Source organism: Suncus etruscus, chromosome 16 (assembly GCF_024139225.1).
Source record: "Suncus etruscus isolate mSunEtr1 chromosome 16, mSunEtr1.pri.cur, whole genome shotgun sequence".
In the NCBI taxonomy this organism is placed as follows: Eukaryota; Metazoa; Chordata; class Mammalia; order Eulipotyphla; family Soricidae; genus Suncus; species Suncus etruscus.
In genome coordinates this window covers 42,290,133-42,312,117 of record NC_064863.1, presented here as the reverse complement: position 1 = coordinate 42,312,117, position 21,985 = coordinate 42,290,133, and the positions used below count along the sequence as shown (strand labels likewise).

The 21,985-nt window shown below is 39.2% G+C and overlaps 1 protein-coding gene, 1 non-coding gene and 1 pseudogene across 6 annotated transcripts; all 3 read right to left on the bottom strand.

Annotated features, from left to right (window-relative positions):
* Window positions 1–1,635: 1,635 nt before the first annotated feature.
* OCIAD1 (OCIA domain containing 1) lies at window positions 1,636–21,690 on the bottom strand. Of its 5 annotated transcripts, none has more exons than XM_049790174.1 (9): window positions 21,520–21,690; window positions 20,026–20,088; window positions 19,566–19,646; window positions 14,161–14,214; window positions 13,391–13,438; window positions 12,635–12,770; window positions 10,711–10,886; window positions 4,899–5,051; window positions 1,636–2,140 (listed from the first exon to the last, which is right to left on the bottom strand). In XM_049790174.1, the coding sequence occupies exons 2-9, from the start codon at window positions 20,081–20,083 to the stop codon at window positions 2,103–2,105; spliced, it is 744 nt and encodes a 247-aa protein (XP_049646131.1). In that variant the 5' UTR covers window positions 20,084–20,088; window positions 21,520–21,690; the 3' UTR covers window positions 1,636–2,102. The 5 variants fall into 5 exon arrangements, with proteins under 5 accessions (XP_049646131.1, XP_049646132.1, XP_049646135.1 ...); XM_049790175.1 differs by lacking the exon at window positions 21,520–21,690 and adding an exon at window positions 21,285–21,426; XM_049790178.1 differs by lacking the exon at window positions 4,899–5,051 and having other exon boundaries at window positions 10,666–10,886.
* Window positions 6,536–6,642, bottom strand: LOC126033052 (U6 spliceosomal RNA). Its single transcript, XR_007504208.1, has one exon. It is a non-coding gene; the product is annotated as a U6 spliceosomal RNA (small nuclear RNA).
* Window positions 18,339–18,472, bottom strand: LOC126032812 (uncharacterized; annotated as a pseudogene).
* Window positions 21,691–21,985: the final 295 nt, after the last annotated feature.

Sequence of the window (21,985 nt, the reverse complement as noted above, 5' to 3'; positions counted from 1 at the left end):
CTAAAAAAGAATCTGTCTGCACCATCTCAAGAGGCCCCTGATTTGTCAGCCCAGACCAGTCTACCAGGAGAGAGACTCTCCAAAATTTTATGTCAGGTTTGAAATCAGTTGCTCACCTGGTCATGTCTCTGTGGGCTTATGTATTTGTGTTTTTGTGCACTGTATGGCTGCTCAGTGCAGGCAAACTTAATGAACACATGGATTCTAGAGTTCAGCAAGCATGTCAAAAGCTGCTTTGTCTTTTACATCTAGCCTGAAAAATCAGGTAACATCATTTTTTCATAAATTTGCCTACCTGAGGGAACCCTGTTATGCCCCCGAAATACTATCAGACATGATTCCTCAGTGCAAAGCCAGGAGTTAGCCCTGAGTACTCCTGGGTATAGCCATAAAACAAACAACAAAAATAACTGCCCCTTAAAATGACATTTTTAGACTGAAAGACCTATTTTAATTTTTTCAGAAATGTTTGAGACATGGGGGCTGGATAGCTGAATAGTAGTAGGGCGTTTGCCTTGCACGCAGTAGACCCAAGACCGACCCTGGTTTGATCCCCAGCAACCCAATTGGTCCCCCAAGCCTGCCAAGAGGAGCAATTTTTGAGCGCAGAGCCAGGAATAACCCCCGAGCACCACCAGGTGTGACCCAAAAACACCAAAAAAGAAAAACAAATGTTTGAGACACTGTGATCAACAAACTTGTTCAAAATAGCTTGCAGGCATACAATAAATATTTTAACTCCAGTTCCACCTACATGTTCCCTCCTCTCCACCAATATCCCCAGGTTCCTGGATGTTCTACCTATCTTAAGCTCATTATAACAGCTCAAATTCTATCAGCTCATTGAATTGAGTACAAGTGTCAATGTGGTGCCCAAGTAAAGGTCATTTTTTAGACAGTAGGAAAAGCCAGCAGGTACCTCAGCACTGCCAAGAAACCTTACATCAAGTTCTTTGCCTACATTATTTCCATATTACCACAGGTTACAATTCGTTGAACTCCACAATCACGGTCTCTTCGAGCTTTTGTCCCTCTTCTACAACCCCACAGCTTTCTTCCTTCAAAGTCAAGTCAAATTCTTTTAACACCTTCATCCAGGACCCCCCCCCCCCTAAGTTTCCACAAATAACCTCAAGGAACTGTTAAGTGTTCACCTATAACTTGGTTCCAAAGAATGCCATGTTTTAGGTTTTCCTGATGGCAGCACCCACCTCCTATCTTATTTCTGCCTAATTCTGGGTCTGGGGATGTGGGTGGCTTGGGGCAACATACAATGGTGCTCATAAATAAATCATAGGGTGCCGGAATTGAACTAGAGATGGCTACATGCAAGGAAATGTCTTAACCCCCATACTCTCTCCAACCAGCCCTACATCCAATTATTAAAACATTGAGTAATTTATTTTATATTGATTTAAATTAGACACAGATTATACCATTTCTAAAAATTCAGAAACCAATGACTTTGTTTCTTACCTAAAATATCACTTGAAATGGTACTTTAAAATGGGGCTGGAGATGTAGCTCCGAGGTAGAGGATCTGCTGTTCATGTGAGGGCATGTTCAACTGCCAACACCACCAAAACAGTTCTTAAGACATCAATTGTAAATAAAATCATAAAAGCAACGAAGAGGCATATTTCTTTATATTTTATTTACCATAAACATTGAGAATACAGTAAACACTGGAGAAAGACATTATTTTTAAAGCTTAATACTTGAAAAGTATGCTTAAACTCCCCACCCATACTACCCTAATTCAACATGCAAATATATGCTGACTCTAGAACATTATAATCTAGCCTATTGTTTTATAAGAGATCTTTGCCCAGTAATTTCAACAATTTAACAAATTGTATACTATCATGGTATAATACTATCATTCAGGAAGTTTCTCAAAGTGAGCACATTTATACAATATTAATATTGAAAATGTGTTTTTTGAAGCATTATAGCCAAACCACAAAACCCAGGTTTTCGTTTTGAATGTGTTTATGAAGACTGCTGCTGAGTTCAAAGCATGCAGATATTCATATTCATGACCACCTAGATGAAGCTGGACAGTGAAACACCTTCAGTAGTAGATCCAATGATGCAATTTTTCACTCATCCCAAGTATCTCCGTATTTGTTTACTTTGACTAGGGGAAAAAAGCACAAATAATTGATGATTCCAAATAGTTAAAGGCAGTATTTTGTATCCAATTATGATGATGAAGTTAGGCTTCTTTCCCATTGAATAAAAAATAAAAGCACAAGAGTCAAATCCTAATTAAAAGGGCAAGGCTTGACTTTAGTGAACTGGAGGTTGGGCCTATTACCAAGAATTTTACAGATATTTGAGTCTCATAATAACCTTTAAAAGTCTATTGTTCTATTTTAGGGATAAGAAAACAGATTAGCAATTTGCCCAAAGCACTGGCCTAATAAATTAATTAAAATGAAAATCTGATCACATCTTTTACAAAGCCTGGATTATTTTACATTTTTACCTTCTATCTAGGTATGTGTGATATATATTACAGCAAATACCCCCAAAATTAACAGGGGAAAAAAAAGGCATAAAAATCTTGTTTTCCACAAGAAACATACTTAAAGAAATGATCATGTCTTCAGGCTGTGGTTAATTTAATATTTCTGAGATGTATGACTTGTACAAGAAAATCATTCCCAAAAGTCTGTACCTAATATGAAGTTATCTTTTAAACATGGTCCTCTGTCTTCTATACTCTTAATATCTCTTCGGGATAGCTTTCATCTAAATTACAATTCCCCAGATGACCAAGTGCTTATAACAGTAAAGAGGACTTATCAAAGTAGACTGTAGAACACAAGCTCAGACCCTCAGTCTGTATATTACCTATAAAGGTACATGGTCTCTCTCCTCAGATTTTACTTTTCTTTTTTTTCACTCCCTAGAGCAATATACAGTAACATCATTGCTGATAGCTAGCTGACAAGTGCTCACAAATTTAAATTTTTCTCCACCTTAATTTCTAATAGATGAATGTCAATAAATATAATCTACAAAAATTGAAAAGGAATTTAAATGGCATGTTCTATATTGTACAAATGCTGACTTTTCTGTCTAGATAAGAACATTCTAGAAAAATCACAAACTATTTCATAACTAATTTTTCGTTGACTATGTGACATCAGCACATATCACCAGTGGCTTACACTGGATTTGGCTTAATTAGCAAATCGCAGAGCTAGAATCAATAATATAAAGCACATATCAGCTTGCTGTTAACAAAAAGAAATAACACGATTTCACATAGCTATGTTATATAATATTAGGTCCATTCAGGTCAAAACCACAATGTCAAAAATCAACAAATGCCAAATATTAGCCTTATTTCCCTATACAGCTTTTATATAAGGCCAAATAAAAAAAATCTGTGTTATAATATCAAAGATTAAAAAATTAGAAAGCTACTGCCTGCTCTCACTGAGCTTACAGTCTAGATTCCCAAATTAATTTGCAGAATAAAGTACCAGTCTATACAGACTATCAAGCAAAGTTCACCAAACGAATAAGGCTTACGCTGTTTTTTATTTTTACATAACAGCATCAAATACTGTTGACAGCAAAATTTTTCCATCAAAATGAGGCATCAATTATCATGAAAACAAAATTATAAACAAAGCAGCTGCTCACAATTCTAAATTAAACTGGTTCTATAAGAACGATCAGTTTTTTAAAAAGGCTTTTTTAACCCATTTGTGATATGACAAGGACATATTACCTCAATTTTTAAAGTAGTAAATAGAAATCCTTGAAACAACTATACAAGTTACAAAATTCCTCAAGATAATTATAAAATTCAAAATTGTTATAAATTCCTCTTACCTGAAATTCTTTTCATTACAAATATGTAAGAATAATTACTATGTATAATATATAGTTGTTCCAAAAGATATGAATGATTTAAATTTTAAAATGAAATACAAAGAAAAAACAAATGCTTTGAGTGGGGAAATTGGTCAGGGTATAAGGCCTTGAACGAATCTAAGTGATGCCATAAAATAAAACACAACCAAAAAAAAAGGAAATTGTTAAATGAAAACCTGATTTATGTAAGCTAGTTTTTCTTTTTTTTTTTTTTTTTTTTGGTTTTTGGGCCACACCCGGTAACGCTCAGGGGTTACTCCTGGCTATGTGCTCAGAAGTTGCTCCTGGCTTGGGGGACCATATGGGACACCGGGGGATCGAACCGCGGTCCGTCCAAGGCTAGCGCAGGCAAGGCAGGCACCTTACCTTTAGCGCCACCGCCCGGCCCGTAAGCTAGTTTTTCAACTTTACAAATATTTAAGAAAATCAGTCTCATAACTCAATCATGATCTGTGCCTCTGCCAAAAGTGGTATATCAAACTAAGGTTACTAGATCTGACTTTATCCAACAAACACATTAAAAATATCAGTTTTTAGGGCCTGAGAAAATACTTCAGCTAGTAAGGTGCTTGCCTTGCACATAGCTGACCCGGTTCAATCTGAAGTACCCTATTTGGTCCCCCAGTCTGCCAGAAGTGATTCCTAAGTGAAAAGCCAGGAGTAATTCCTTCACACCACTGGGTATAGACCAAAAACAAAAAAACAAAAACAAAATGTTCCCTGGACCGACATCTCAAAAAGAACTGTCCAATCAGCATTTAATTTCTGCACTATATTACATAGCCAGTATTACTCTCAGAAACCACATTATTACTTGAACAATAATATTTCTAACACAAAATGGCCTTTTGTAAAAAGATGTATTGGTAATAGTGAAGTAACCATTGTTTTTAAAAATTGTATTTTTGGTTAATTGAGGAATTATATAACATTAATAATGTTTTTTACTAGTGCTTTGGTTCCCAACACTACAGAGTGAAGCCATTCAGACTAAACTATCATACCTTCTTTTTTGGGCATTCTTTCCTGCATAGGCCTGACTGAGGGGTCAGTCTTATGGGTTAAAGTTACTTCATATGACTCTCTGTTCTTATTCCTTAATTCCTCATATGTAATATTTTTTCTTTTGGGACTTTCTTCAGGGATGGGATCAGGTCCTAAAACAACAAACAGTTAAAAGTGGTGATAACAGGATTTGAATAAATCCAAAGCAGTCAAATTTTAAAAATTGCTCCTTACCTACAATAAAATTAGAATAAATGGATACACTAATTAGTACTGATTACAAATGTATTATTGCATTTCACTGCATAATCATCAGATCCCATGCTAAACTTTTTGATTAAAAGGTAGAGGTGCCGTATTAAGTTTATTTTTCGGGGGGTAGGGGGGTGGATATACTTAAAAACAGGTGCAATGATAATGCAATGGTGATTATTATGCAGTGAGATACAGTATATTTCCTTCAAGATAATTAATAATTTAAATCTATTACTTTTAATACAGTTAAAGCTTCTATTTCTAAAATTTCAAATCGATATAAATATAAAAACTGTAACAGCACAATTTAAACTTGTGGCTAAATTTTAGTGTTTTAAACTGGAAATTACTCATACAATTTATTTTTAAGTTTAACTTAATATTTAAACAAAAATATTTAGAAATAGCTGTGGGCCCGGAGAGATAGCACAGCGGCGTTTGCCTTGCAAGCAGCCGATCCAGAACCAAAGGTGGCTGGTTCGAATCCCGGTGTCCCATATGGTCCCCCGTGCCTGCCAGGAGCTGTTTCTGAGCAGACAGCCAGGAGTAACCCCTGAGCAATGCCGGGTGTGGCTCAAAAACCAAAAAAAAAAAAAAAAAAAAAAAAAAAAAAAAGAAATAGCTGTGAAAAATTTAAAGCCAAGTCTGAAATTATAGCAGACATAATTTTCATTCAGATATAGATAATAATAAACTAAGGCAGGAAAATAGTGGTAATTATACAATATGACTTGAGAACCTGCACTTATCTCTTCCAAAGAGAACCAAAGTATAAACTATAGGACTCAAATACTAACGTAAAAAATAAGTGGTTATCTTAATATTGTTTCAGAGGATCAAATATTGAACATTGTTAACAAAACTATAGAACCAGGACCCAGAGAGATAGTACATGATTAAGGTACATTCTTTGCATATGGCCCACTCCAATTGATACCTGACATCACATGGTGTACCCCCAATCCCAAACACTATTAGGTGTTAGCCCTGGCCCTCAAGCCCTGTTCACTGGAATAACCCTATCACTGCAGGCCCATAAGTATCACATCTTTAGCATTCTCCCATTGAATCACTAGTCTAGCTGGCTGAGATTCCACTGGAAGGGTCCTGGGGTCTCATGAGCACCTTTGGAAGACATTTTTCTCATCCACCCCCAGCCCCCTAATGTATAAGCCAGCAAAAAGGGGCAAACTTGTCTGGACAGAGAAAGGGGCCAAGGATAAAATCTAGGGTCTCACACATGACACATATAATGTAACAGCGAATCACATGCCCGATCACATCATAAGCATTTTAAAAAGAAATTAATGTTAGCAGAATAATATTCACTGAACTATTTAATTCATTATAAAGTCTTAACACAGTACTCCAAATATTTTTTTTAAATATGGAATGCTTCACGAATTTGCATGTCATCCTTGCACATGGGCCACGCTAATCTTCTCTGTATCATTCCAATTTTAGTATATGTGCTGCCGAAGCGAGCACCTCCAAAGTATTTTTTAAAAAAATTTGTAATGAGGCATGCAAAGTAACTATATTTCATTTTATCTTAATAAAAATAACCATTTTTAAAAAACTGAAGTTATGTATTTTGGGACTTAATATAAGTTCTTGGTAAATCTTCAAGAGTAAGACAATTTATACATTATAAATCAGAACTTCCAGAGTAAGACAATTATACATTATATACTTTTTAGCTCAGGATTTTTTTTTTACAAAAGATTTACCAGTGCAAAGCAGAGATTCAAATTCCTATCTTATAGGTGCTAATAATTACCATATAGTAAAAAGTTTGTCTTTAAAAAAAAGAGTGTTAACTATCTAACATTGGATTTAAAAGCATTTTGCAACCCATTTTCCCTTCACCATAAGATTTTTTTGTTTGTTTTTTGGTTTTTGGGTCACACCCAGCAGTGCTCAGAGATTTCTCCTGGTCTACACTAAGAAATCACTCCTGGCAGGCTCGGAGGACCATATGGGATGCCAGGATTCAAACCACCGTCCTTCTGCATGCAAGGCAAATGCCCTACCTCCATTTTATCTCTGACCCCAAGATTTTTTTTTAATGTGAAAAAGATAGCTTGAACTAGAGAGCCAGAAATCCTCAGTTCTCCATTTCTACTCTGCAGACAACAGATGTCCTGGGGCAACAACTCTGATTTGAATTCTGGCTTTCTTAATGATCAGATAGGAAGTTTAACCAGACAATCTATCTTTCCAAGGCCAATACTGTTTCTTCCCCCAAATAAAAAATATTTGACAGTTCTGAAATTCTATGACAAATAAAACCATATATCAGAGACAATTAGGGAGAGTTTTTTTCCACTTATACAAGTCAAATCAAAGTATGTTTGATATGTAGAAAACATGACTTCTTAGGGAAGCAATATAAATGAGTAGAAAGAATAAGAAAATATAAAAGAGCACAGATGAAAATTAACTTTAATAAACTGTAGGAATAGTCTCAAAAAGACTATTAAAAAGTGCTTTCTACTTCCAAAAGAATAAATCCATTTTCAGAAAGAGAAAGCACAACTAGAGGCAAATAAAACTTGAACAAAAGGAGAGCAAAAGTGGACACTGTCATATGGGAGCAGTACAAGAATGGCATTCCTGATTTACAAAAGGGAGGGCTAAGCAACAAAGCAGTAAATAGAGAAATAACTGGTATGGAGGACATACAGTCTACTCAAATATGGGCTTTGCTGAAGAGACCTTCTGAAGGTTTTGTCTTTTTGCTTTTATTTGGAAAGATATTAATTGCATAACATGGAATTTTCTACTGTAAATGAAAGGACTGATGCAAGTCACTGTAAAGAGTGGATGGCAGAACACAAACATGATGGATTTGAACTTGTGAGGGAAACTGAGATGCAGTAAGGTATAAGGACAACTCAGGGTAACTAACAACTTGAACTACTTTCTTCTTATCTGCCCACCTCTTTCCCATCCTGACCAATCAGTTGTGTCTTTGTAACCAATCAAGAAAAAAAACGTTAGATTTTAAGAGCTCAACTTTCATCCATTTGAGAATCTAAATCATTTTTCATTCTCTCCTATGTCTCTCTGCAAAATTAGCACTTTCCCATAACCTTATCCAACAACTTTTAACCTGAAGAAGTCTGGTCCAATATATTTTCTCTTTTTTTGATTTTTGGGCCATACCCAGTGGTGCTCAAGGCTTACTCCCATCTGTGCTCATGGGACCATATGAAATGCCATAGATAGAAACTGGGTCGGTCATATTCAAAGCTAGCACCCTACACTCATTTAGGGTGACTGTAAAATCGCTGTACAATTTTGTACAATAGCCTCGATTTTGTTTTGTTTGGGGGCCACACCCAGTGGCACTCGGGTTACTCCTGGCTCTGCTTTCAAAAATCACTCCTGGCAGGCTCGGGGGACTACATGGAATGCCGGTAATTGAACCTGAGTTGGCTGCACGCACGGCTGTGCTATTGCCCAGTCCCCTCTATTTTTCTTTTTTTTTTTTTTTTTTTTTTGGTTTTTGGGTCACACCCGCCAGTGCTCAGAGGTTACTCCTGGCTCTACGCTCAGAAATCACTCCTGGCAGGCTCGGAGACCACATGGGATGCTGGGATTCGAATCAATGACCTTCTGCATGAAAGGCAAACGCCTTACCTCCATGCTATCTCTCCGGCCCCTCCTCTAATTTTCTTTAATAAAAATGTTTTCTCTGCAGTCTAATAAGAATGCCACTAGCACATGTGGCTATCAAGCAACTAAACAGTAAGAGTTTCAACTCCTGTCCTATCTAGAAATACCCTTCTGTAACCTCTCAAATCTTAACATATAATTCATCTGGCCCTTTCACTATATCAATTCCTCCCCCACATACAATATCCTAATTTCTCCCATCTTTTTTTTTTTTGTTTTTTGGGCCACACTCGTTTGATGCTCAGGGGTTACTCCTGGCTAAGCGCTCAGAAATTGCCCCTGGCTTGGGGGGACCATATGGGACACCGGGGGATCGAACCTCGGTCCTTCCTTGGCTAGCGCTTGCAAGGCAGAAACCTTACCCTAGTGCCACCTCGCCGGCCCCAATTTCTCCCATCTTAAATAGAACAAAATGTCAATTTTCCTTTTATCTTGTCATTTCTCCATAAGTGTCTTACTGTATTTGCTTCAAAGTAAGAATTTTTATTGAACAGAGATCTGCTATAATCCCAACCCCTTTTTTGGTGGGAGGGGGCAAAGAGGGAGTCAGTCCTAATTAAGGGCTATTCCTGCTGTTTCCTGGTTAAGAGCTGGGTTGTTGATGTTGGCTGAGAGGATATACTACTGCTCAGAGGAATACAGATTAAGCCTAACCCAGAGGAACATGTAATGCCAGGGATCAAACGGGAAGGCATGTAAGGCATGAAACATAACCCCTGTCTTATACCCCCAGTGCCACAGTCTATAATCCCTTAATCAAATTTTTGGGAGAAATGTTTCAAAATGTTAACTTCGCATGCTAGAAAAACACCTTTCCTTTTTGCTCTTTCCTTTTTATTATTTACTCATGCCCAGGTTTGAAGCACAAGGAAACAAGAGATCCTAGAAGTCTAGAAAAAACTCATACTGTGCATTTTTTAAAACTAATTGTACCAGATGAGATTCAGTCAAGATTAGATTGGTGATAATCAATTTAATTACTTAAAAAAAAAAACTTTGCTTTCCAAGGCTGTTTTGGATTTTAGCATTATAGTAAGATTTTTACAACTGTATTTTATTTCTAATTCTTCACCTTTCAGGGCAAACTAGATAGATAGGAGCTATACCCATAGGCAGGTGGGGAGGCAAACAGACAGTAAGGTAGGTAGTGATCAGAAGGAGGGAAACTATGTTTGTTGAGATCCTATTATCTGCCAGACACTAATTATTTCATCTAATTACACCATTTCTCAAGAAAGGTATTAACATATTAAGAACTCAAGAAAATGATGGAACAAATTAGTATATGCTAGTCATAGTTAGTAAATGTCAACACTGATCCAAATCCAGGCCTGAATCCAAAACTGATGTTATTTCAATTACATGTTATTGAAAATATGTTATCTTCAAAGCCTGTATTTAATCAAAGCTTTTTAAAGCATTTTCATTAAGTTTTACACTGAAACAATAGTTCCATTGGCAGGTAATTGTTATGATACTCACATTACAGATAACAAAAAACAGAAAAGCTTTAAAACCAGATTTTGAAATATAACCTCTTAAAAGCTCTGCCTGAGCAAAATTCCTTTGCTTAGCCATGTCAATAAACTTGGATGGAATTGTCAATGGATGGGACATATTAGTAACTTATTCTTATGTGTCTAGTTATAAAAGACATGTTTCTTATCCATCTTTATTTCTTCTATACCTAGCAGAATGCCTGACGCCTACATCAAAAATGTTGATTGAAGAAACAATGAACAAGCAAGCATACATGCTGAATTTAGGCTGATGGTGGAACAAACATGTGATATCCAGCAGAAAATAGCATCAAATAAAGTTTATACATACGTTGGACCATAAAATGCTGAAATTCATTTCAAGAGAAGTTTCTACCTTGGGCAATATGATCACTAATACCAGTGGGAGTAGATTCATTCATAGAAGCACTAAATGGAATTGGTTCATAACGAGGGAGCATCTCCTGCTCTATGTTGTCCGCTGCTGGGGATGACCCAAAGGAAGAGTGACCACTCATACTTGAATCATATTTTGACCTCTGAGAATAGTGCCTGTAAGAAAAAAAAAATCATACTATGTATAGACCATGAATCACTGCCTATGCCTTATTGGAAAAGTGTGTTGTTAGCTTACTGTCAAAAAAAATCGTATAGATCTCTCAAGACTTGAGTGTCCCTCCCTCCCTTCCTCTCGGCCAGCCGCCCGCCTGGCCCACCTCCCTCCCTTTCTCCCTCCTCCCCCCTCGGGGAAAACAAAAAAAAAAGAAAAAATAATCATATAATTTTAAGTTATGAAAACAATAAAATGAAGTCTATTTCTGTCATGAAAGCACCACAATCTTTTTCTGGACTAACAATGTGGCTCAGCAGTAAAGCCCATTCCCTATCTACACAGAACCCCTGGGTTTGATCCCCAACACCAATAACCAAAACCAAAAATGTATCCTGATGCATTTTTGTTGCAGTGTAAAAAAATCACCAATGCTGGTTTCAAATAAAACACTCAGACCAGGAAGATGGCTCTAAGACTAGAAGACACACTTTGCATTCAGTAGTCCAGGTTCAATCTTCAGCACTATATGGGTGTGGTACGAAACCAAAACTAGATGTAACACTTTTAGTTTTTGGTCCCTAAGTATTGTCACTATCAGCATCTGAGCTCAGGAATCACCCCTAGCAGGCTCGGGGGACCATCTGGGTGCTGGGTATCAAACCCAGGTCAGCCAAGTGCAAGGCAAATGACCTACCCACTGTGCTATCACTCCAGCCCCAAATGTAACGTTTTCTGATGGGATTTATATTGCTTCCTAGTTATATAATTTATCAAATCTAATCACCTTATTTATCTACCTATTCAGATTCATCTATGCATATTTATACAATTTCCCTACTATTTTAACAACAAAAGCATTAAAAGACTGAAATTTGAGGCTAGAGCTATATTATAAACTGGTAGGGAGCTTGCCTTGTATGAAGTTGACCTGGCTTCAATCCCCAGCATCCCCGATGGTCCCCTGAACCTACTAAGAATGATCCCAAAGTACAGAGCCATGAGTAAATCCTGAGCACAGCATGTGGCCCAAACTCCTTCCCCCAATCAAAATTTCTATAGGGATGGGCTTGATAAAATTTGGGAATTCAGAAGTAATCAAAGGTTACTACAGTACTCTACAGAGGATTTTGCCAAGCTAAATCTGTTATTCTGAAACTTACATTCCAAAACAGAAGCAATCCTAAGATAAAGGTAGACAAGTCTTGTCCTACTTTTAAAAAGCAAAATTATCTTTAGCTTGTAGCAAAATGGCAAGTTTCCAAAGGTCCTTCAGTGAAAGCAAAATTATCTGTAGCTTGCAGGAATATGGCAGGTTTCCAAAGGTTCTTTAGTTAGCCCCAAGTACATTGTTCTTGTTATGGCAACATCTACTTTGGAGGCCAGACCAGAGGGCCACTCTGGACAACACTCAGGGACTGAACTTCCAGGTCCTACAAACACAGCAAGTGCTCCCTACTGAGTTCTCTACCCAGCCACAAGTTATAATTTGTAACCCAAAATTTGAACGCTTTAAAGAGTCAGAGAGCTAATAAAGCAGATAAGGCATTATCTTGCACATATTCATACCAGGTTCAAATCTCAGATCCAGTATTAATTTCTGGCACCACTTATGGCCCCCTAACTACCACCAGAAGTGATTCCTAAGCAGAGCCAGTTGAGCCTAGTCAGGTGTAGCTCAATCCCCACCTACCCACGGAAAATGTAAGCAAAATTTATAGCCTTTAATAAAGATAAGAATTTGGCCTACCCAGGTGGTAATGATCGACGTGACTGTCCGGATCGTAAGGCTTCTCCAAGAGGGGAATTCTCAAGATTCTTGAATTTCTCTTGGCAAGTTTTCACATAAGAAAGTTTTCCAGCAAAGTATCCCATGATACAAGCAACTTATTTGTAAAAGAAAACAAAAAGTGACTAATTCAAGGTAAAGCACTTCAAAAAAAAGTTAAAAACATACAAGATACTTTATTTTGATTAATCAGAATATTTGATGATAACTTTCTTCACAGACTAAGAAACTTATTTTAAAATCACTACAAAAAAAAATCAAACACACACACACACAAATTTGGGGCCCGGAGAGATAGCACAGTGGCATTTGCCTTGCAAGCAGCCGAACCAGGACCAAAGGTGGTTGGTTCGAATCCCGGTGTCCCATATGGTCCCCCATGCCTCCCAGGAGCTATTTCTGAGCAGACAGCCAGGAGTAACCCCTGAGCATCGCCGGGTGTGGCCCAATAACCAAAATAAAATAAAGTAAAATAAAATCACTACAAATAATACCAAATAGTTCTTACATTATAAAGAGGAAAAAATGCCTCTTTCAAGCAATTCATGACTTTTCATGCTAATAGAAAAATGCCTTAAGCTTGCCTATTAGTGGCAAGCTTAAATTAGCTGACAAAGCAAATAAATGTTGTGAGTAAAATAAAACAAAATGCCTAATGAAAATGAATAGTTTTACTTAGGTAAAAAAACTGAAAAAACAAGCTTTGTTCATACTTACATATAAGTTTAGGGATAGAACCATACTTGGGATGACTTGAAAGTATTCCTAAAGAGCAAACAGTAAATAAGCCTGAGTAATAGTTACATTTCTATCATTAGGATGTGCAATACATTTATGAAAATGTTATGTTTAGAGTATCTAGGAATGGGGTTAGAGAGAGAGAGCACAGTGGTAGGCGTTTGTCTTGCATGCTGCTGACCCAGGACGAATGGTGGTTCAAATTCCGGCATCCCAAAAGTACCCAAGCCTGCAGGAGCAATTTCTGAGCACAGAGCCAGGAGTAACCCCTGAGCGCTGTCAGGTGTGGCCCAAAAACAAAACAAATAAAGAGTATCTAGGAAAATCACACCAAAATTGAGATAAAATATGTAAAGGAGATAGAGATGTGGCTCAGTGGTAGAGCATTTGCACTGTATGAGTGAGGTCCAGATTTCAATCCTTGGCACCACAAAATTATAAAAGTTACCATGCTATCACTGACCCCTCAACCCACTTTTTTAATAGGAACTACTGATTCAGTAGTACCCACAAATTTTCATTTCTAGTAAGTTCTAAGGCAATGATGCTGATGCCTCTATGGATCAGGTTTATTTCTATTCTACTCTGCAAACCAATCACAGTTTTTCAGTTACTTTTTATTAATGTTATTATAATTCAGGACATCAACGTCTCAAGTCACAGAAAATGATAAATGATAATGCTTAAAACATTACATTTATCTAAAATCAGGGAATATCACAAAATGAAAAATAATTTTAAATATTTACCTTTACTAATTAATCCTTGAGTAATTAACATACTTGTTGCAGCCAATGGAACAGCTATAGGAGAGAAAAAAAAACATTGTGAATACCAAGGTTCTTTAGGACACATAAAAAAGTTTAAGTTATACCATCTAAGAATTGTACAATTAGACCTTAAAACTAGATTTTCTTTAAAAAAAAGAAAAAAGAAAAATAACTTTATTTATTGACTGATTAGTTTTTTTGGGCCACACCCAGCAGTGCTCAGGGATCATTCCTGACTCTCTCTGCACTCAGAAATTGCCCATAGCAGGCTGGGGGAACCATATGGGATGCCGGAATCAAACTGGGTCCTTTTCGGGTCAGCTGTATGCAGCTGCCGAACGCTGTGCTATCTCTCCGGCCCCAAAACTAGATTTTCTTGAGGTTAGAGCTATATCACACCATCTTGCAAGTGGCCAACCCAGGTTCAGTATCTGGCATCCCATATAGTTCCATGAACCTTCCAGGAGTGATTTCTGAGTGAAGAGCCAGGTGTAAGCCCTGAGCACCGCTGGGGGTGTCCTCCTACAAAAAACAAAAACAAAAAAAAACCTAGATTTTCTTGTAAAACTTTACTGTATATAGTCAGTAGAAGTACACAAAAACAATTTAACTTTAACAAAACAATACAGCATATTAAATAGTGTAATTCACAATCCAAAACTTAAGGCTATCAAAGAGCTGCTCATCAATATCAAGGTAACACACTAAAGTCACCAAAAGTTACTTTTGAATTTAGAGAAATAATGAATGAGGAGCAGTGAGATGTTTACTACGAAGAACAGCCACTACTAAGTGATCTTTAAATCTGATGCACTAAGCCAGGGGTTCTCAAACTATGGACTACAGACCACATGTGGCCTGTGAGGTGTTTTTTGCCAACACTGTCTGTCCTACTTAGCAGCTAACTAGTCCTGCCCCCCAGTTCACATGTGTGGAATGTGTGCCACATTCTCCTCCTCTGTCCTCTCCTTCTGTTTCTTGATTCCTCTTCAGTCTCTGGTAGGAGTCCTTAAGCTACAATTGAGGCCACTATTGAAGCCCAAAGGTCACTATTGTTATGTATTTTTTTAAACTATAACCCAGCCCTTAAATGGTCTAAGGGACAGACCTGTTTAAAAAGTTCAAGGACCCCTGCTAATCGAGGGTAGGGGTAAAGTGATGGAGTGGGGGAGCTGGATGGTGAAAGGAGATGAGATGATGAGATACAAATGAAGCCTCCAAAGTGCAATTGGGGGGGTACTAATTTTTCTCTAAAGGGGATACAGGCCAAGTAAATTTAGGAACCTCTGCTCTAAGTTAATTGTCTATCTGCATTATCACACTTTCTATCATCTGTCTCCTTAAGGTAAATGCTGTTACTATCTTTTTATAATGTTTGTAAAATATATTTTATCATTTTATATTTTTTATCACTTCAGGGGACCTTCCCTGGGGACCTGATCTGGTGGCCACTCCTAGTGTTAATGGCCTCAGACATCTAGCCTTGCAGGATACAATGCTGGGGTCAAGCAAGGCTCAACAGGGTCACCCCTATGGTTCACAGGGGAGACTAGGTCCAGGAATGGTTCACCCTTTCTAAGACAGGAAAACCAATCTTTTTTTTTTTTTTAATTTTTGGGCCACACCCGGTAATGTTCAGGGGTTACTCCTGGCTATGTGCTCAGAAGTTGCTCCTGGCTTGGGGGACCATATGGGACACCGGGGGATCGAACCGCGGTCCGTCCAAGGCTAGCACAGGCAAGGCAGGCACCTTATCTTTAGCGCCACCGTCTGGCCCCAAGGAAAACCAATCTTTGAAATGTTCGGTAATCCATTCAAGGACACCCAGCCAGCTACTATAAAGGTAGGCTTCAGACTCTTAATAAAGTTCTTCAGATACCAAATCTCTAGTTCTTAAATTTGTATTATACTGTGTGATCCAAAATATGACATATTTGTCCATAAGCATAGGGTTACTGGGGCAAAATTTTTAAAAAGCATTCAAACACTAAAAATGAAATATTAAGGGGTCAGGGAGATTGCTCAATGGAATGAGAGTGCAAGCCTGGAATGCAGACTTGGGAAATTGACTTCCAACATAGGAAGGCCCCTGAGCATTACTAGGGAGATATGCCCTGTCCTGTCCGGTCTCTGCCCTCCACACTGGCCCCCACTCTAGAAGCAGCCCCAGGACCTCCGAAGCACTATTTAGATCATTCTGAAAACTAAATATCATATGTACATAAATATATACATGCACATTGACATTAAAAGTCCAAATCTGTCATATTCATCTCAAAGAAGCTCATAATTAATAAGTTGTCTCCCTTTGGGGCTGGAGCACAGCAGGTAGGGTTTGTCTAGCAGTCAGCCAACCTAGGTTCCATCCCAGCACCTCATATGCTCCCCTGAGCCTGCCAGGAGGTATAATTTAGAGCACACAGCCAGGAGTAACCCTGGAACACCACAGGGTGTGGCCCAGAAACTAAAAATCAAGTTTTCTCCCCAGCATGTTTAGAAGACTTTTGAGTTATCTGTATGTTTTCTAGTCAAGAAGTAGCAGCAAAGATGAATCTATGCAGTCTGAGACTCCTCCTGAAATCTGCTCAAAGATGGTACCTAGGAACTAGGCCGGCCGAAAGTTCTCTAGATTGATACATATCAATTGGCTCGCTGTGCCTAAACTGCTGTTCTAATTGTTTATGCTGTGAGGCCAGAAAGAACTAAAAGGGCTGATCACACCTACACACTGACAACCCTGGTTCAATGCCCAAAGCACCTCAGGGGACAACAACAATTCTAGGTCACTCCCAGAATAGGAACAGGTCCAAAACACTATCACCAAAGCACCACTGGAAGTAGAAGGAAAGATGGAGAGGAAGAAGGAGCTGATGAGAAGAGAGACATTTCTACTGCAGTGGTTCAAGAAACGGCTCAAAGAACTGGAGTACATGGGGAATCTCCACTGCAGAGTTCCTAAACACTGCCACGTGCACCTCATTTCCCCAGCATTGCTGGGTATAGCCCCAAATCCACAAAAGTTAATAATTTCAAAATTCCTATTGCAGCTATACCCTATATATATATATATATATATATTTTTTTTTTTTTTTTTGGTTTTTTAGGTCACACCCGACGGTGCTCAGGGGTTACTCCTGGCTGTGTGCTCAGAAATAGCTCCTGGCAGGCACGGGGAACCATATGGGATACCAGGATTCGAACCAACCACCTTTGGTCCTGGATCGGCTGCTTGCAAGGCAAACACCGCTGTGCTATCTCTCCAGGCCCTAAAAAAAAAATTTTTTTTTTATTTAAACACCTTGATTACATACATAATTGTGTTTGGGTTTCAGTCATGTAAAGAACACCCCCCATCACCAGTGCAACATTCCCATCACCAATGTCCCAAGTTTCCCTCCTCCCCACCCGACCCCCGCCTGTACTCTAAACAGGCTCTCCATTTCCCTCATATATTCTCATTAGGACAGTTCAAAATGTAGTTATTTCTCTAACTAAACTCATCACTCTTTGTGATGAGCTTCCTGAGGTGAGCTGGAACTTCCAGCTCTTTTCTCTTTTGTGTCTGAAAATTATTATTGCAAGAATGTCTTTCATTTTTCTTAAAACCCATAGATGAGTGAGACCATTCTGCGTTTTTCTCTCTCTCTCTGACTTATTTCACTCAGCATAATAGATTCTGTGTACATCTATGTATAGGAAAATTTCATAACTTCTCGATACCGGGATTCGAACCAACCACCTTTGGTCCTGGATCAGCTGCTTGCAAGGCAAACACCGCTGTGCCATCTCTCCAGGCCCGCAGCTATACCCTTAATCTTCTCATGTGTTATAAGTTCATCTTGTCTAAACCACTCATAAAGCTATTTTTAGACAGGCTTTGTTTCATAACTTTTCTAGGTACAGTAACTTCTACACTGTAAACACTATTACCAACTTAATCACCTAAATCCTTTTTATTAAAAACCAAAAAAAAAAAAACCCCCCCCAAAAAAAAAAAAATAAAAACCTTGTTTGAAAGAACTATCAGGTGAACAACTGTAAGGTTTGAATGAAACAGAGTTCTTTATGTTGCTTTCTCTGTATCTACCTGTTTAAGTTCTTCTCTCTCATTTCACAATGATAAAGTAAAAACTACCTATTTTTCTTTTTTTTTTTTTTAGGGGAGAGCGCAAACGCAATCCCCAACTACCACAAATTATGCAGTCGAGTTACCCATATTTGGGGAAATCACAGGTTAGCACACCCTGAGAAAACCTTTTTGATCATGGTTTCTCCCCTGCCAGCCAAGTATATAAACAACCTATTTTTAATCATATCAGAGTTAAGTGTATGAGTTAAAATAATGAGCTTGTTTCAGACATGACTTCAATTAAGTCCAGATAGTTCAATTAACTAGTAATGTAATGCCAAGTAATTTATAAACATCTCTGAATCCCAAGCTCTTCCCCTGAAAAGCAGTAATACCAACCTTATTGGGTTATTTTTATATGATCTGTGTATTCTCCATAAATGACAGCTATTATAGAGAATTTTGGGTTGTATAATGCCCTGTACTTTTCCTCTGGCCCAGTGTCAGCTATTATCATTGCCAACATAATCACTGCATAGTCTTAAAAAAGTTATAGAGGATCAGAGAAATAGTGCTGTGGGTAATGTGTTTGCCTTGCACACAGCCAAACCGGGTTTGATCTCAAGCATCCCATATGGTCTCACAAACACCACCAAGGAGTAATCCCTGAACAATACTAGAACAATACTGAACAATACCAAAAACAAACACAAAAAGTTATAGACATTTTTACTAAAGGGGCCAGAGTGATAGCACAGCAGTAGGGCATTTGCTTTGCACACTGCTGAACTGAGATGGACCCAGCTTTGATCCCCAGCATCCCATATGGTCCCCCAAGCCTGCCAGGAGCAATTTCTGAGCACAGGAGTAACCACTGAGCTCTGTTGGGTGTGGGTTTTTTGTGGCCCGAAAACCAAAAAAAAAAAAAATTTTTTTTTTTTTACTAAAAATACATCTATTTCCATAATCCCATTAGTCACAGCCACACTGTATCAAAGTGCTAATATTTTGGTCATTATAACCACATCCATTTGGTTTTTTTTTGGGTTTTTTTTTTGGGGGGGGGTTGAGTTTTGGGCCACACCTGGCGGTGCTCAGGGGTTACTCCTGGCTGTCTGCTCAGAAATAGCTCCTGGCAGGCATGGGGGACCATATGGGACACCGGGATTCGAACCAACCACCTTTGGTCAAAACCAGTGCCAGGGATTGAAGCTAGGTCAGCCGCATGCAAAGCAAGAGCCTTACTACTGTATTATCTCTTCAGACCCAAAAACTTCATATTCTAAATCAAATTTCATTGCAAAACTTTACTTACACCTGAACCAGAAGCTTTCATTAATGCATTCTGCGAAGAGTTTTCTTTCTTCTTCTGTTGGGATGTAATCAGTCCCTATGTCTTTTACAAAAAATAAAAAGTTCAGTACACATTGAAATACCCATGAGAAAACTAAGCCTACACAATAGACTAGACTGAACAACAAAAATAACCATATTTTTTACTGAAATAACTGGGTTTATGAACTTAACGATTTGACTTAAAACAAATGTTACTGCTAACATCTGCTTGTTAACTGACTAGGTATTATGAAGCCAAATGATATAAGGGGGCTCCTTAATGAATGATTAAGAATCACAGAACAGCAATAGATCATTAAACCAAATGTACTCTGAGTAACTGAACATACTAATAAAGGGAGCATAGCTGCTATTATTACTTGACAGAGTGGAATTTCTCTATAGAAAGTGCTTCGATTTATAAAGAAATTGATAGTTACGGGGAATTGGTCTTGGAACTTCTGTATTCGGCTCACGAAAGTCAGCTCTCCCATTCATCTTTCCTGTATTAAAATAAATTTTAGAAATGATTATGACATACTTAAATAAATCAAGGCATAGCACAGTACAATTCTCAATCTACATACTTGTCAATGAACATTTACTAAAGAACATGACACCTGAGGGAGTTCGCATGATACAAAAAGCTTAGCTAAATAAAAATAGGTCAGAGATGTAATTCACATTTGATTATTCCTCAGTCACCTATGCATATTAGGTCCTTTCTTTGAAAAAATAAATAGGTGCTTCATCAGTGTTTCCAACTAATCATATCACTTTAAGATATAAAAATAAATTAAACATAAAAAATACCAACAAAATAAACATGCTTCACCCAAAAGGGGGTTTATTCCACATTATTGTTATGTGTTGGTCCTTTCAGAAACATATGCTCCAAGATTAGTATAATCTCCCAAACATTGGAGTGGAGAAAAAAAAAAATCTCATGTCATATCTCGGGGCTTCCATTGTCTAAGAAAAGAAATAATCATCAGGAAACACTCTCTCCCACAAAGCCATACTTTCCACTTGAGTAACAAAAACCTCTCCACAGAGTCCACCAGCTGCAAAGTCTTCCAAACTCCCCAAAGAGAGACGAAAGAATGCAAGCGACTTTCTAAGAACACAGCATTTCATGAAGGTGGTTCCCCGCCCCCAAACCCTTTATATCAAGCGTTTCATGCCTTGGGGTTTCAAGACACCCATAACTGTGTGGTTTCCTTAAGACACACCAATTTCGGGCCCGGAGAGATAGCACAGCGGCGTTTGCCTTGCAAGCAGCCGATCCAGGACCAAAGGTGGTTGGTTCGAATCCCGGTGTCCCATATGGTCCCCCGTGCCTGCCAGGAGCTATTTCTGAGCAGACAGTCAGGAGTAACCCCTGAGCACTGCCGGGTGTGGCCCAAAAACCAAAAACCAAAACAAACAAAAAAAGACACACCAATTTCCAAGAGGACAGAAAAAGGTGTCTACCATCCATGAGGACAGAGGTGGGGGCACCCCACTCCCAAAATCTCGTAATTCCACGAGCTACAACTGCAGGGCAAACAGGCCAAAATAATGCAAGGGCCTATAAAAGCTCGCTGAATCGAAAGACTTCCATCTGCAAAGAAAAGCCGTTAAAGAAAGGAAACCCTTGCATTCCCTAAGCAACGCCCCATGCATCTAAGGAACCCCAAAACATCCTCCAGCTGCCTACCAGGCCCCAGCGGATACCACTAACTTAAATGCCTCCTTTCCGGGGACAGTGGGCGGGGAGGCCAGGCTGAGTCCCTGGGGCCCACGACCGCGCACCCCAGAGCTCCGCCCTGCAGCGCGCTCGGCGCAGGGCCCGACCCCAATCACCGGCCCCTACGCCACCGGCTCACCCGCACGCGCGGGAACATGGCGGTGCCCTGGGGGGTGAAGGGGGCTCTCCGCATCCCTCCACCCACCTTCCAAAGGACCGAGGCCGGGGATGGCACCGTGAGCCCGGGAATCGGGGCGCCGAGGAGGAGCCCGAGATGGATGAGGCCCAACCGCCCGCGACAGCCACAGCGCAGATGGGGCCGGAGTGCGGGCCGCGCGACCAAGCCGCCTAGAAGTCACCCAGCGGCGGACTCAAGATGACCGCGACCCGGAAGCACTGGAGCCTGCGCCCGGAAGTGACGCCAAACCCCGCTGCGGTTGGGGGAAAGGTTAACAAGGATGTTGAATGCGCATGCGCTCTCCGTCCTCCGCGCCTTCCTCTAGCCTCTTTTCTCCCCAGGCCGTGGCGCTCTCGAGCTCCTGCCTCTGCAGCAGCTGTGCCTCTAGAGCTAGAGTTGGATGGAGACTTGGCCCACCATGAAGTTCCCTTCTTTCCCTGGACCCCCCCACTAGGGGAAGCCTTGGCTTTGGCTGTTGGGATGCCTCTTTCTG

Excerpts from the sequence above, each read along its gene's own strand:
- OCIAD1 (XM_049790174.1), bottom strand. The coding sequence starts at position 20,083 with ATGAATGGGAGAGCTGACTTTCGTGAGCCGAATACAGAAGTTCCAAGA. Across the intron at positions 5,052-10,710 it reads TAGTGATCATATTGCCCAAG|GACCTGATCCCATCCCTGAA; the intron begins GTAGAAACTTCT and ends TTGTTGTTTTAG. Across the intron at positions 2,141-4,898 it reads AAGAATGCCCAAAAAAGAAG|TCAAAGTAAACAAATACGGA; the intron begins GTATGATAGTTT and ends TTTTTCCCCTAG.